The following is a 15,306-nucleotide window of genomic DNA, read 5'->3' as shown; positions in this document are numbered from 1 at the left end:
CACATCATAGTAGACTAAAGCTTTGACACACTGGAAGTAAAAGGAAAGCTCTCAATAAATCATAGTGTGGCCTCTCAATTCAGAGAACATGTGCAATCCTAAAACGTGTTCATCACCCACTGCCTAAAGAACAGACTTCTTTGGTTCAGTGTCATTAAATGAGGAGTTAAAGAACTCTGCTAAATTTCATAGAATCACAGAATTTTAGGGGTTGGAATGGACCTGACAGATCATCTAGTCCCAACCCCTGCCCTGGGCAGGGACACCTCCCCACTAGACCATGATGCTCAAGGTCTCATCCAGCCTGGATTGAACACCTCTAGGGTTGGGGCAGCCACAGCACTGAGATCTTTGCTGTGAATCCTTAATAAAAATTGCTACAAATTACTGAATAAAGTCCTAATTTAGAGTATCAAATAGTTTAACCTCCAAATACTTTTTATTTACTTTGTAAAATATATAAGTCTAGTGCAAATTTGCATCATAGCTTAATTCCATTCCATTAGAAGGTCCATTTAGCTTGTTCCAAAACAATTACTTACATCCTCGTGACCGTAAGTGCAGGCTAAATGAAGTGGAGTATTTCCATTATTGTCCTGAACATCAGTACTTGCCTTATAGTGCAATAAGAGCAGCTTAAAAGAAGAAACAGAAGTAGACATTTAAGTAGCTAAAAAATTAATGGGCAAACAATTATTACTCTGCAGATTCCTTTAGGGTTCTAGCATGATGAAGCATTTTCATGAAAAGCTAGCTGTGCCTCCTGTCTCAGACATCATCCTCCTGCACTGCAGTGCTGTTTGTGCCCTGCCCTGAGAACCAAACAAAGCCAAAACTGTCATTGAAGAAATGGATTCTCTACTGCAGCAAACAGTGCAACACACACACTACAGCTACATTACTCTGTTTTAAGAGTCTGTGCAAGTGAAGCCACAGCTCAACTTCCACAATGCTAAGGGAAGAACATCACATCTATAAAACCCAAGTAGACAATGTGTAGTTACACAGTCTGCCCTAAACACACTGAAGTCATTTAACTCATTCCCACGACTGCAGTGGTTCTAAGAGCAGAGATTTGTACTGTGTGTTAGACATTTGCAGTAATAAAATGGAGGAATTATCAGGTATGTGTAGCTGTCAACTGCTTGGACATTACCACTGCCTGGAAACCTTGCAGCGTGAGGAAAAACAAAACATCCTGCAAACTACTCTGATGAAATATCCTCAGCCCTGAGAGCAGACACAGTTCTGGTAAGAGCTTCTTGGAAGACCCAAATGGCAGTAACAGCAGAAGAGCTCGGTGCATTCATTATTCACAGGAGGTGTTGGTGCTTACTGTAACGTTCTGATATCCCTTCTGGCAGGCGAGGTGAAGTGGAGTTGAGCCATGGTAGTCTGTAGCATTGACAACAGCTCCTTTGGCCACTAGTAAATCCACAAATGATGTTTGCCCTTGAAAAATAAGCAGACATGAAAACAAGGAGGTAAATTTCACACAGGAACATTGCTGCTTTTCAAGTTCAAACAGGAACTATGAAGCAGGACACCCTGCAGTTCTGCATACTGTGTTTCTATACACTGTGTTCCCTTTCTTGGTAGTTGGGGATTTTGTTGCAGATGACTCAAGGCCAAAGCTCCATAAAAGAACCCCCAGCTGAAAGCAAGCTATGTTTGCATCCTATGAGTAAGAAAAGGTAAAATATTTGGATTCAATAGAATACCAAAAAGGGAAATTATTTACAAAAACCCACCGAGAAAATAACACCCCTTCTAATGAAGTGAGGTCAGTGAACGTTGCAGTACAGATGCTACAGATCTGCCATGCACAGGAAGCTGCAGGAGAGAGAAAAGGCTCGTTTCTCAATCCGCCAGCTCTTCACAACAACTAGTTTCTGATGACACATTTTTACTTTGGCCAGAGATGAAGAAAGCACTACTGTGGTAACCACTGTGGGCACAGCAAACAGCCAGCAAAGGAGCAAAGAATAACTTAGTCCTAAGAGGCTGAGCTTAAAAGAGTATGCAGTCACTCCACCTGTGCCAGGATACCAGTACTGACAACAAAGAAGCAGAAACAATGGAACCCAAAATTCCAACTCTAATGCAAAGCTGGCAAACATGCCCCCAGAAAGGTGTGAAACACGAGGAGTGGACACAGCAATGAGGAAAGGCAGTGCCACTCACCACAAATGGCAGCGATGTGAAGCGGTGTGTACCCCCGGTCGTCGCGGGAAAACGCCGTGATGATGGAAGGGTCATTCAGCTTCCTTTAACACACAATGGTTTGAGAGCAGCTCAGTCACCAAGTGAGGAGGAGAGGAAGGGAACAATTGCCAAGGCCAACAAAAATGGATTTTGGAACTTTTTATTCTTGCACCCTGACAAATTATTCTACACACAGTTTCACGCTGCTAAGAGATGTGGTTTGGTGCCAGAGCTGCAAGTCTGATCCCAGAGAAGAACCACATTTCCCAAAGGCCATACAGCCTCCACCACAAAACTGGCATGTTCCAAGGCATTCTGCACTCTGCTAACATTTCCTCTGCTTTTTCAAACCACACCAGCACACACTCCTGAAGCTCCATAGAATGCCTCCATACCCCAAAGCAGCACACTTTCCAAGGGAAATCTCAGACTTTCACACAGCTGTCTGTGCATTTGTGGAGAGAGGAGTGCTTACCCAGAAACTAACTTCTCACATTTGTCACAGTAACAGAGTGGGTGGCACATTTTCTGCACAGTGTCCTTATCACTGTCACCTTGACTCAGCAGTCGCTCCACTTCCTCCTGATTACCTGAAGCAATATGCTACAAAAAACAAGAGAAGACAGAGGGTGAGGAACCAATGTAATAGGCCTCCTTTTGAGAAAAAAAGAGAGCAATTTGCTGAAGCACAAAATTAAAGGAACCAATTATAAAAGACATATTCAAGCATTAGAAAGCAGAAATGAACAAGGTCACAGCACAAAACCCCTAATGGGCATTCAGCACTAAAAAGAATCTGTTCTTGGCTTACTTTGCTTTCTATAAAAAATTAAAACAATTCCTTTTGTTCTCTTTAGACTCAATCATGAAATTGAGCTCGCTCTGTGCAAAAACATCTCTAGGAAGCTGCCAAGACTCCAGCCATGAGCTGTGAACACATATAATTAGAAGCTCTTCTCTGTGTGCTTGTGTAGGCAAAACTCTTTCAGAATGACAATATGAGAATAACATACAACATGAAGTAGCTGTCAGGTGACCACAGCTAAATTATCTCAGAAACTCCTTTCCATTTCGAGCACTAAAAGCTGTGAGAGACAACCAGATAGTCATGTCACATCTGTGCATTAAATGGGCCAAACAATACCAACAGCATTAGCATTTCGTCCTTATTTGCTTCCATATTTCACATGATGTGCTGAAATGCCTAAGATTATATTGATGCTTTGGCACAGAAATGCACTAGATTTAAACCACAAATTTTTATCATCTACTCAAACACATTTCATGGTACTAACGTAACTGACACTTCATTACATTGCAGAAAATTGCAGACAGGGAGGGATATAAAGATGCAATACACAAGCACATCCTATTCTGCCATGAAAGTTACTCACCTTAAACAAGCAGTCTATGGGTGTAGCAGCCATCTGGGACAGCAAGTTCATCCTCTGCCTCAAGAGCAGCTTGTCACACAGGCTCTCGGATTCCTGGAAACAAAAAACATGGATCCATTATCTACACACTCATTTGCAGGCAAAAGTGAAGTACCTTAATGGTGGAATCAACTCCTAAAGAGACTAAACACTATACTTCCCATGAATAATTGACACACGTGAAGCCTAAAGTAGTTTCACATCTAAGATTCTGAGACTTGGAGCACTGCACACCTGATGTTCAAAGCAATAACAAGAAATTCAAACCAGAATATTCCCTACTGTAACTCACTGTGAACTACCTGAAAATTAACAAAGTTATGGCTGTGCCATCTAACAGAGGCACAGTGACACTAGAAAAGACATGTCAAAGACAGCAAGAACCGTAAGAGGAACAACACACCTTTCTCACGAGAAGAAATTAAGACAGACTCACCTAAGACATGTCTGCTAGTGGCTACTGGAAAAGATAGACAGACTCACCTAAGACATGTCTGCTGGTGGCTACTGGAAAAGAGCCAGATACAACTCTGACTCAGACTTTGCTGAACTCTCTGCTACTTGCTGAGAAGTAAGAGACTGTACCAGGCTAAGCATCACCCTACAGCAGAGTCATTCACCTGCTGTTTCCCTCGGGGCACTTCTAGGTGATTCGTGTTTGAGCTGAGCAGATGTAGTGCAGCTCTTGCATTGGCACTTCTCATCTTCTCAGGCTCCTTGGACAGATTCTTCAATGTGACCAGGAATAACTTCCCTAAGAAATCCTTGATCCAGAGTTTAACTGCTGACACAAGTTTCTGATCAGAATTCCTAGTGTGGATGCTCACAGACAGCTTTATACTTTCACTGTGGAGAACCTAGTAACCACTAGCAGGAACTAGAGCAGCTTTAGTACAGTTCCTTGCACAGAGTATGTTTTCCAGAGAAGTGTTCCCCAAGTGGAATAACTGAGTCACATGAGACAGCAACCCTAACGCAGCAGCCTTAGAGAGCTATTGCCTCAATCAGAAAAAATAGAGGCCTGCCCAGGTGAAAACACTTCAGAAGTGAAAGGCAGGAGAAGAATCAGGTATTGGTTGAAACACTAAGGAAGTTTGGGCCTTCAAAGTCAAAACTCACTCATACCAGTTTCACTTGCAGGCCAGGATTTTTTTCAGAGACTGCTTTGAGTGGGACAGTCAGGTATTTTAAGTGTATGTTGTCTAATAAATACACATCCAAACACGAATGATCTTCTTCTCTAACACCACTCTCAGTGTAAAGTGAAATATTTGTACCCATGGGGGTGTCCCTGTGTAACGATCAATCCAAAGGGATGGCCACAGATTATGGCAAATGTCTTGGAGAAATCCTCTCCACTTTCTCTTCCCTCCAAACACTTTATATGCCACAGTTTCCGTTCAAGACTTCCTTTCCTGGCCTCTCCACATGCATTTCCTCCATCCCAATTCCACCTACGTGAAACAGAACTCTGCCTATCCCCTCGTGGCTGGCTCCAACTCCTCATTCCAATGCTCTGAACTGCAGCCTTACTACACATTGGCTGTGAACAGGAGTGTAACTAGTACCCACAGCTCGTCAGCATTACTTAACTACAACTCCAGTTAGTAACTCCCGGGAAATAAACCCAACTCTCTGGTGCTATCAGTTACAGGTTCCTCTCCTCCCCACAACCAGCACGACCTGCGTGACCTTGGGCAAAGGGATTTGGCAAGAACACCTCAAGTGCAATTCACTTACTGACCTGAGGGTGATAATATGCCCATTATCCCTCAGGGTGCATTAGCTCCCTGCTGAGCTTTCCTTCCTAGTTAGCTTCATTAGGGACTGGAGAGCAGCATTACTCAGCTGCCAGGAGCTGTGTCTGAAGCCAGCTATAAAATTATAGCCACATAAGGGGCTGTAATGAAGCCCCAGGGCACAGCAATGTTCCTGCTCACTTACATCCCACAACCCCTTCCAGCACAACCTGGGAAAGCAAACCATGGGGCATCAATACGACAGCTGCTGCTGCTCGAAGCAGAAAGTTCATCTCATCTACCAGAGAATAAAGGAAATATCTCAACTGCTGAATTCATGCAGGGAGAGGATTGCTCCTCCACTTCCTCACTACCCTCTTCCCATTCCTGTCAAGGGGGTAATTTGCTCGCTCGTGGTCTTCCTCTTCACTCTGTGCCACCTTCCCCCTTATCTCACACAAGAGAAAAAGGTGGTCTAGCTCCTTCCTCTTCAGCTGTGCTGAGGGAAAGTCATCACCCACTTCCTCATCTTCAAGGTTCTGCTCTTCCCCTCTTGTCTCAGGTGCTGCCCTCAAGCCACACTGACTGATGAAAGGCAATGCAGGAGGATTTCACATTGCACACACACTGAAGTGAGAAGGTCAGAGGCTGCTGCTGCTCCAGGTCTGCAGCTGATCCAGCTGAAGTATGTGCAAAACACTTATCGTTTGCTCATCTACTGGTGCAGACACTCATGTGAGCAGTGTGAGACTGTTCTCACTTAGACTTCTCAAATACACAGCTCATCCTTCCAAAGAAATGAAGTACCTTACTGGCCACAGCACTTCAGTTATAACCATTTACAACTGAGGGCAATCCCAGTGTAAAATCCTGCTATCCTTAGCTATCTGATGAGGGATAGGATGAGGCATTTGACAGGAAACAGTCTTTATTCTAGAAATTTCAGAGCAGCACAAACTGTTTTAGCTTGCTGCATTGCTGTGGGGACAACTCTACTTTGGCCTCAGCTGTCCATTCAGACCACCAGCCCTGCTGTTTGTACATGGATTGTGAGTGACAGCCAAGGCACTGCAGGAAGCACAATTGCATAGCAGGTTGGGTTGCTTTTTAAGCTAACACTTTCATTTTTTAACATAATTCAGTACAGCATTACAGACAAGAAATACCACGATCTCTTTAACACAACATGAAGTAGTGTTTGCTTGATTATTTTTTTTTTTAGTGTACAAAACAAACCTGCACAACTGGTGCATGGAAAGATCCCAGGAAAGAACAAACTCAGAATAACAAGCAGCTAAAATTTACTTTAAGCGCTTCCTCTTTAAGTCTGTGCCCCAGCTTGTCCCATCCCAATCCCAAGCCCTGCACACTGAGCCACTGCTCTGGCCCCTGCAGTTAGATTCCAGTGCTTTGCAGTTGGGCAGACTGAAACACATTGAATTCACTCTGGTTCCAAGTTATCTCCTTTTGCTTTCCACATCAGATCAGGAAAACCTAGTTTTACAACAGTAGAGTATTTTACAGGAGCAGTAAGACTGAATTCCTTTACTCAATCAGCTATCAAGTTCTAAAATCACAGCAGTTTCTGAAGTCACATAATACCACCCTTGCTTGGCCACAGGGATTTGATCTGATTGACAAAAGGTCTAGTTGCCCAGCAGGAAATAACTCATTCATCCACAAACTTCCTGTCCCTGCCAGGTGAGAGATCCCAAGAGGCAAATCTGACCTTCAACCACCTTCCCTGAGCCCTGCACCCCGTTCAGCTGTCAGCTTGGTGCAGCACAGTAACCTGCACTGCACACACACTGAATTTGCAGAGCATGAGATGTCCTGAATTACACTGCCATCTCCATTCTGCTGGCACAACTAAGCTTGTTAAAATCACACAGCAATTTGTTCAAGCTATGCTCAAGTACTGCACTGCTTTCACATCCGTGTGTACAAACAGGAGATACCAAATCTACTGAAAACTCAAGCTGTAGAAAATAGTGCTGTTATTTTCCCTCTGATCATGTGAAGATGCAGACTTGACATTTAACTACCTCCTCAAGCAGTATACAATGAACAACAAGTGTTGCTACAGAGTGAGGACTTCATCGTTATCATTTAGATAATAATTTTATCATTTGCTTCAGGTACAGTCACCTCAACTCACTTCTTTAAGCAAACAAAGGGAACTCTCCCGTTAGCTGTTTGTGTCCTCTGGCTGGGTTTGCACCCATGGTGGTACAGTCTTACGAGCTCATCACACAGACATTGAGAGACTTTAAGAGTAGCTTACTGTTGATCTGTCAGAGAGGTTGCCTTGTCGTATGTATTCTATCGCAGCCTCCACTGAGGTTAGACAGTATCCCAGCTCATCCTTCACTGAACTGCAAAGCCTGAAGTTCTTTATGTAACTCAAGTTGGCCATCCTGAAATAAAAAGTTAAAGCCATGAACCAAAATAAGGCATTAGCATGGCATATTACAACTCATCTCAGGCAATCCAGGCAGACAACACATGTCTAGAAAGCTTGTTAGGTCAGCAATACTATGGATGTTCTGAGCTACTTATCCTTAAATATTCAATGAAAAGATATTAGTTGGATATAAGGAATATGGAGCACAAGACAAGAACAGTAGTGGGAGATTCCTTCACTCACTTCAGAGACATTAATGTTTCAAGCACCATTGGCACTGGTGCACAGTGACAGTTATAAGGCAAAATGCTGATCTCAGATATGGGATACACCAACATCAAAATTCAGTTCAGGTACAGCAGGAACAGTTTGGATAGACCTTTACTGAAAGTGAGGAGGGACAAACACAATGACACAGGCTAGCAGAATGCAATTTAGCACTCACATCTAGTTTCCCTATAAGAAATGTATCTAGATACACAAAGGTTTCCCAGCTCCCAACACAGACGAGAGAACCACTCTGAAGTCTTTATTGACATGCAGATTTGGTGGAGAGATGTCCTCCCATTACAACTTATTTCTAGTCTGGGAATCAAAGACATTGTTGATAGGTCCTTAATTTAGTCACATCTGTAAGACATCTTTGCTGTTTGTCCTACTAAAAAAGGGTCTCCTGAATTACAACAGGCCCTCTTGCACTTTCAGTATGTTGTTACTGTGTGTTCAGAAACATTTGCCCTTACAGCAGCAATCTTACATCTTAAGCATAAGAGATGATAGAGTTCTATACAGCCAAAAAAGTCACATACCAGTTTGGGATTTCTGTTTTCACAAGCAAATACAGCAGAACAGAGAGAAGATCATCTGCACACATGGTTTCCATGTTAACTGCAAAAAGAATTCACATCTGATGTTAGCCATGCCATGGTTCAAATCAAGAGCAATAACTCTACATGGAGCTCTGCCTCCCAAGACTAGGGAGCAGCTCCACTAGTATTGAGTGCATGGAGTAACCAGGGCAGCTCTCCAAGTGTTCTCAGCCTCCCACTGAAATAGGCTGTCAGGAGCCAACACACAAATACAGTTTGTACTGCACAAACTGCAGCATTTGATGAGCAGCTCTCCCTTCCTACACAGGAAGGGCCAGAGCACTACCTCAAGATCTCTGAAATTCTTAAGGGCAAAGGCTCCCTCAAAGTTGGTACACGTGTCCCTGACCCAGCAGACTTCCTGGAGAAAGGAAGAGATGAAGCAGGGAAAGCCGAAGTTCACTACACTTCTGCTAGGCAAATAGTGTAGCATCTCCTCTTTCCAAGCCAGATAAAACAAATACCAGGTTAACAGGTTCATGCTTTCTGATCACAGAATCATTCCCAGGGTAGCACTGCCAGAGCAGCACACAGGTTTGTTTGTCCCCCACTAACACTGCATTTTGCAGAAGATGCATCTCAAGAGTATCAATTTCAAGCTTTTCAAGGAGCATGATCTACAGCAATCCTCCTCATGTAAACTGGATCACTCAGTTCTGTGACACGAGGGAGACTCCTAGCAGAGACAAGCTCCTCTTTGCCCTAGCTGAAACTTATAGATAACCAAGTACCCCAACTCAACCCCCAAGAAACAGTGCTGAAATGTCTACCTTGCTTCCCTTTTGCTTTGCTTAGACTTGCAAGGCACACCCCAACCTAACTGTGTGTGATCCACACGTGCTACCCAAACAGTCATGTACGTCCTTGGTTCTTTGTGTGCACTGGTTAAGGGAAAAGTTTAAAATGATGACGTCGCTAATTACTGACCTCTTTGGCTAGGAGACTGCATAATGACTTGCACCACCTTCCTCAGACAGAGCAGCTTCTGTTGAGGGGAAGTGCATTTGTTCAGCTGACCCAGTTCTCGCTTCGCACGAGGTATATTAAAACTGCAAAACCATTTGAAAGGAATCATTAGCATACAGAGCTCCTATGCAGGATGTCCAGAGCCAAAGTTTTAACCTATTCAGAGCTGAATTGAAGAATGGTTTTAAAATATTGCCAGTTCTACACCCAGTACAGCTGCATTTCTGTCCCCTGGAGATGGAAGCACAGAAATCTGAACGCACAGCAGAGAGCCACCAATGCAAACACTATGGAAGCACAGAAATCTGAACGCACAGGAGAGAACCACCAATGCAAACACCGCCCTGACAAGACACTTGCAAACCTCTGCTTTCCATCCCAAATGAATGCAGTATTTGCTGATGTCTGGGAGACACTTTTTGGCTGGCAGGATCCTAATTTAAGACAGGCTTTCAGTAACTCCTCAGAGTCCACCATCATCTCTCACCTGAACTCAGGCTTCACTCCAATATCTTTCTGCTGCAGGTCCTGAAGGCTCCTTGTGATTTTATTAAAATCAGCATCCTAATCAAGACAAAGGCAACAGGTTTCTTAAAATGCTTTAGATTCAGGTTACTAGTATTTAGCAATCAAACATACTTACCTCGCTTGCCTCAATAGTCCCCACGTATTTGAAGACTAGATCATAAATAGCATGGTGGATATACATCTGTAGAAAAAAACAGTACTTTAGGCATGAAAGGGAGGGTTAAGAATAGCTTGCTCATTATTTTCCTTCACTTCAGATGCTTACTTCAACTGCTTGTTTGATCAGATTCATCTGCTCTTCTTGCTTTGCAAGCATCTTCTAGAAAAGGAAAGCCATAAACAGCATGAGAAAGTCAGAAAATTTACTGCTTAAGTAACACTGAGCTATGTATTTAGGGAGTAAGTGTTTACCAAGTGCGAATCTCTCAAAAGATGCTGGAGACATTTGGTATAAAGTGCATTGACAGAATCCTGGGGGGGGGGGGAGAGAAAAGAAAAAAACAAACATCAGATTGAAGTTAATGTGACTTGGAGGAACAAAGCTTAAATAAGCAAAGAAAGTCTTCCCTGCCTCAGAAGTGTGAACTGTGAGAAGTTTTAGCCAGAATAACTGCATTTACCAAACAGGTAAGAGTACCAATTGTACTTTCTCCCTCCTCCCTTCCTCAGCTCTAGGCCACTCTGACACAGGAAAACTCAGTGAGACAAAGATAACCAAAGCAGTAAAGAAGGAAGATACTGACTATGTAGTGCCGGAGGCTTTTCCTTTCATGCTCCTTAAACGTTCTATAGAAAGATGCTATGTATTTATCAAATCTCTCACAGTGCCTTCCCAGGAATTCTCTGACATCTTCAATGTTTTTCAGAGAATAGGAGGTTGATGAAGCTGGAGATTCACCTGAAATGAAAGCCAAGAATTGACAGAGAGGCTCAATATGTGAGCATGGTAAAACACTTTGCCCCTGCATACACAGAGTTTGAGTGCACTGAGACATTGGCTCAGTTTATTACACCTCTAACTAGAAGTATTGCTTTTAATTACAGAATTTAACACACCACATTTGAGTGGTCTCTTGCTTTTTATGTCAAGTGTTTATGTGGAACCACTAAAACCATTTCCACACGTTTCGCTACGCTGAGGTAATTTACTGCCACATGCACTCAGCTTATGAGTTGTGTAAGTCAAGCTTGGGAGCAGGAGAAAAGCACATTACAGTGTTGACTGAGTGCCCATGCAGGAAGTCAGGGCGCTTTAAGTGAGCTGTAAAAATCCCATCTTGGATTTTACATAACCTATTCTTTATTTAGACATGCTTTCTCTGAACGGGAGGGCAAAGTTGCCTCATGTAAACATTAAACCAAATCCACTTTCCTTCTGACTAAGACAACTGAAAGCCTCACTTAGAATTCCTATTGCTTTCCCAAATTCTCTTCCTAGGCAAGTCTCTCATTTGCCAGAGAGCGAACTAACAACAGCCTTAAATCTCCATTTCAAATGACTTTTGGAATTACCAAGTCCTTCCCTTCTCAAAGAATGCCATGAAACTAAGCATTACTAATGGTTAAACTGGACCAGCACAAGGATCAATTTTAGACTAACATTTCTAGAATCCAAGGCTCTATGTGTGCCAGCTATTATTTCTCAGTACAACTTCCATACTTCCCTCACAGTGTTATTTTCCCACTACCCTAATATTCCTTCACTTGCTCATCACTTCTCTCCAACATTCTTATTTATTTAGGGAGACTAATGTTTTTATTTCAGAAAAAGCTGAAGCTTCTTAGCTTCTTAAGGAGCTTCTGTTCCTTTTAATTAGTAAACACAGGTTGTTACACAAGTTCACAAGCAAATCCTGTTAGATTCACAGCTCTAACAGGAGTCTTGGAAATGGTGTTCCAGCCTTAAGGACTTTCAGTGCAGGACAAATCAAGACATTCAACTTTGGTGAGTCAGGCCACCACCAGGAAAGCTGCTGCACAGCTCTGCCATACCACCTCTGGCTGACAGAGTGATCAGGAAAGTGACCTCTCCACAGGTTCTGTGCATCCACCTTGCACCTAGACACCACATTGAACACTAACCCCCTTTTTGAGGCAGCACAAACTGAGCACTGCTACAAAAATCATGCTGGATTAAGTATTGCACAGACAACTCTTAGTGCTGAGACTGGGGCAGAAATCCTACAGAATCAAGTCTGTCTGGCAGCAACTTTGTGTTTCTCTCCAGCAGCACAGCAAGGTCTGCCCCAGCAAGCTAATAAATGCCTAAGGCTTTGAGCCAAGCAACACTTCTCGGAATGGACAGAGGTATTCAGCATATCAAACACACTCATTTGCTCACTGTGCAAAGGCAATCACCAAGTTAACACTTCAATACATACTTGAGCTTTCTGTTTTTTCCAATGGATGAGCTATGCATAGTATACTAAAGCTTTCTTCTTTTTCATTGTAAAATGTTTCCTCAAAGAGAACAGGTACCGAGAGAGGATAATTAAAGCCGGTTCCTAAAATGATGAGGTTTCCTTGTATGAAGATCTCCTGAAACAAAACAAAACCAGATCGAGCTTGAAACTCTGCCAGAAGCAAAGCTACTCTTTGGCTTCTAAATTGCATAGTTACATTTCAAGGGAAAGAAGAGAAACTTGCAAGACAAGAAAGCCCCAGATTCAAGAGATTTCATATCCTCAGTGCTGTGCAGACACTGGAACAAAGGCTCCTTCATGCTACAGTGGCTAGCTAAACTTGGCCTACAGTCTACTACAAGAGGAGGTTTCAGACAGTCACCAAGGTCTAAGTGACTATCTGCACATTTTATAAGGAGGTTTCAGACAGTCACCAAGGTCCAAGTGGCTATCTGCACATTTTAGAACAGTTTTAGCAGAAGGGAAATTGAAAAATACAGCAACTTAAACTTGGGACCCAAGCTCAGCTTCAGAAAAACATCACGTATTTCTCACACAAGCTCAGCTTCAGAAAAACATCACGTTTGTATTTCTCACGCTCAGCTTTATGCAAGCAGGTCCAGTGGGGACATCTACAGCAGGAGGACCTAGATGATAGCCCTGCAAGCTCTCAAGGGGGCAAGTTCTCAGACTGTACTGCAAAATGACAAGTGAAGGAGCTGGGATCCCATGCAGTGTCAGCACTGGCTGCCATGGTGTGCTGCTGCAGGACTCACCTTCTGCTCCCTGAACTACCCCAGCAGACTTCAAACACCATCACAATTTTGTCTTAAGCCTTGGTGAACCTGCAGCTGCACACAATACAGGCAGACTACCACCTGCCTGAGAGCTGGAGACAGTTCTTAACCAAGTGGTAAAGGCAGTCCTGCCACACAACACATGTAAGCTGACAAATGTTCTTCACTACCACAGCTGAAATCAGAGGCTGTGCTACAGGACACCTATGCTCGTGGGCATGCCAAAGTACAGCTTTAGCTAGAAAGCAGCATATCCCCAGCAACTCTGGCTTGGAAAGGCAACAGAGCTACCTGTCAGAAGTCATAACTCCTGGTTACATCTCCTGTAACCATTACTTCACACGATCAGTCATCAGCTGCAGTGAGTCACTTACTGGAGTGTCCCCAAGCTACATTCAGATAGCAGAACAGATATACCTTTCCGTTTAAGGTCTGAAAATTCTCTTCTAGTGGCTTCAGAACGTAAGATTCAAACTGGCAGGTAGACAGACTGTAGCTTGAAAGGCTTCCCTTGCATGGAACTAGCACCTAGAAAAGTTAAATCATGCTTTAGAGAGAATGCCATGTATTGCCAGCTAAACATCAATGTCCTTCAGGGAAGTAATTAAATCTGCCTATAAATATTTACTAGTAAACACATAGCAACTACAGGTGCTTTTGTTTAAATGAAAAGGCTATCACCAGACACACAGGCCAGTAAGGAACCCAGAATTTCATTCAGTGACCTGTCTGAAAAAGGATGACAGATGCAACTGAAGCAAACGATACTAAGAAGAGATGAAATCTTTAGTGACTTAAAATTAGGCAGCTAATAAGAAAGTGAAGCATATTTTCAATCTAAAATGAAAATCCATCAAAAAGAAGAGGAGAAAAATCTAAGGTAAGAAACATCTTGGGTCTACACCAACAGACTGGCCACTTGGGACATTCTTAATGAGCAACAAATTCTGCATACAACACTGTATGCAAGCTGAAAAGAAACACAGCTCACTACTAAGGGCAAGAAGCAGGAAGCACTTTCAGCACTCAGAAGCTTTCAGAGTGGTGTTACAACAGATTTGGTGAACAGACATTTGGCTGATCACATCACAGAAGCAGGAAGCACTTTCAGCACTCAGAAGCTTTCAGAGTGGTGTTACAACAGATTTGGTGAACAGACGTTTGGCTGATCACATCACCTAATACAGAATTGAAAGAACAGTGTCAATTTAAGGATTAATTTCATCACCAGGTAACAATAATCTCCACACTCTTAATTTTGGATGAAGACTAATTGTAGAACACCCAGATTAGAAATAGAACTGGAAGTTTTTATTCCAGCTTAGTTTAATAGCTTTATTTTGCTATGTAAAATGCTGTCAGAAATGAGTGACCTGTCCACCAGGAATTTCTAAAGGTCAATCCCATTTGAAGTCACAAGCACATGAGACTATAACTTCAGCTCATAGCAAAGAAAGTAAGTTTCCTGTAAAGCTTAGAAACACCAGCCTTGCCCTTTTACTGCCATGCAATACACCAAGAGACCCACACCAGTAAATAACAAGCACCTTCAGTCCTCTGCTTCACTTCCAAGTTCTGTAGGCTTGAACTCCTCTCTGCATACTTCACAGCAGACATATGAATCAAATTCAAAGAGCTACTATATAATAAGCAGCTTCCAAATCCACAGGTTGATACTTACAATGCCATGGAGTTCTGCCACTTTGCTGCACAGGTCAGGGCGCCGCTTCTGAATGGCCAAATAAAAGGGGTTCTTCAAGATATCCTCATCATACATAGCCATATGGACTTCAGGGATTCCAAGGAGACTTTCTAAAACACACATGGAGAATGGTTGCTGTGCCATACGTGGTACCTATTAAAACACACTGTTTGGGAATTCCTAGGGGCACTTTGATTTCTTTGTCCAAAAGGACAAAGCAGTTTCAGGTGCTGATGTAAGCAGCCCACAGCATGCTTAGCT

The 15,306-nt window shown here is 42.9% G+C and overlaps 1 protein-coding gene across 1 annotated transcript in view; it reads right to left on the bottom strand.

Moving 5' to 3' along the window:
• ANKRD27 (ankyrin repeat domain 27 (VPS9 domain)) overlaps positions 1-15,149 on the bottom strand; it is a 28,385-nt gene extending 13,236 nt beyond the window's left edge. Inside the window, exons 1-17 of the mRNA XM_009085101.1 lie at positions 15,025-15,149; positions 13,761-13,871; positions 12,526-12,682; positions 10,888-11,042; positions 10,556-10,615; positions 10,410-10,463; positions 10,260-10,325; positions 10,104-10,180; positions 9,578-9,699; positions 8,591-8,669; positions 7,662-7,794; positions 3,600-3,692; positions 2,681-2,808; positions 2,185-2,267; positions 1,337-1,452; positions 543-635; positions 4-30 (exon numbers count right to left, since the gene is read on the bottom strand). Of these exons, the coding sequence (XP_009083349.1) occupies positions 4-30; positions 543-635; positions 1,337-1,452; positions 2,185-2,267; positions 2,681-2,808; positions 3,600-3,692; positions 7,662-7,794; positions 8,591-8,669; positions 9,578-9,699; positions 10,104-10,180; positions 10,260-10,325; positions 10,410-10,463; positions 10,556-10,615; positions 10,888-11,042; positions 12,526-12,682; positions 13,761-13,871; positions 15,025-15,126 (1,656 nt within the window). The 5' untranslated portion in view covers positions 15,127-15,149. The remainder of the gene's footprint in view (positions 1-3; positions 31-542; positions 636-1,336; positions 1,453-2,184; positions 2,268-2,680; positions 2,809-3,599; positions 3,693-7,661; positions 7,795-8,590; positions 8,670-9,577; positions 9,700-10,103; positions 10,181-10,259; positions 10,326-10,409; positions 10,464-10,555; positions 10,616-10,887; positions 11,043-12,525; positions 12,683-13,760; positions 13,872-15,024) is intronic.
• Positions 15,150-15,306: the final 157 nt, after the last annotated feature.

Source organism: Acanthisitta chloris, unplaced genomic scaffold (assembly GCF_000695815.1).
Source record: "Acanthisitta chloris isolate BGI_N310 unplaced genomic scaffold, ASM69581v1 scaffold34571, whole genome shotgun sequence".
Lineage (NCBI taxonomy): Eukaryota > Metazoa > Chordata > Aves > Passeriformes > Acanthisittidae > Acanthisitta > Acanthisitta chloris.
The sequence above is the reverse complement of the archived record's forward strand: the minus strand, read 5'-3'. Positions and strand labels throughout refer to the sequence as shown.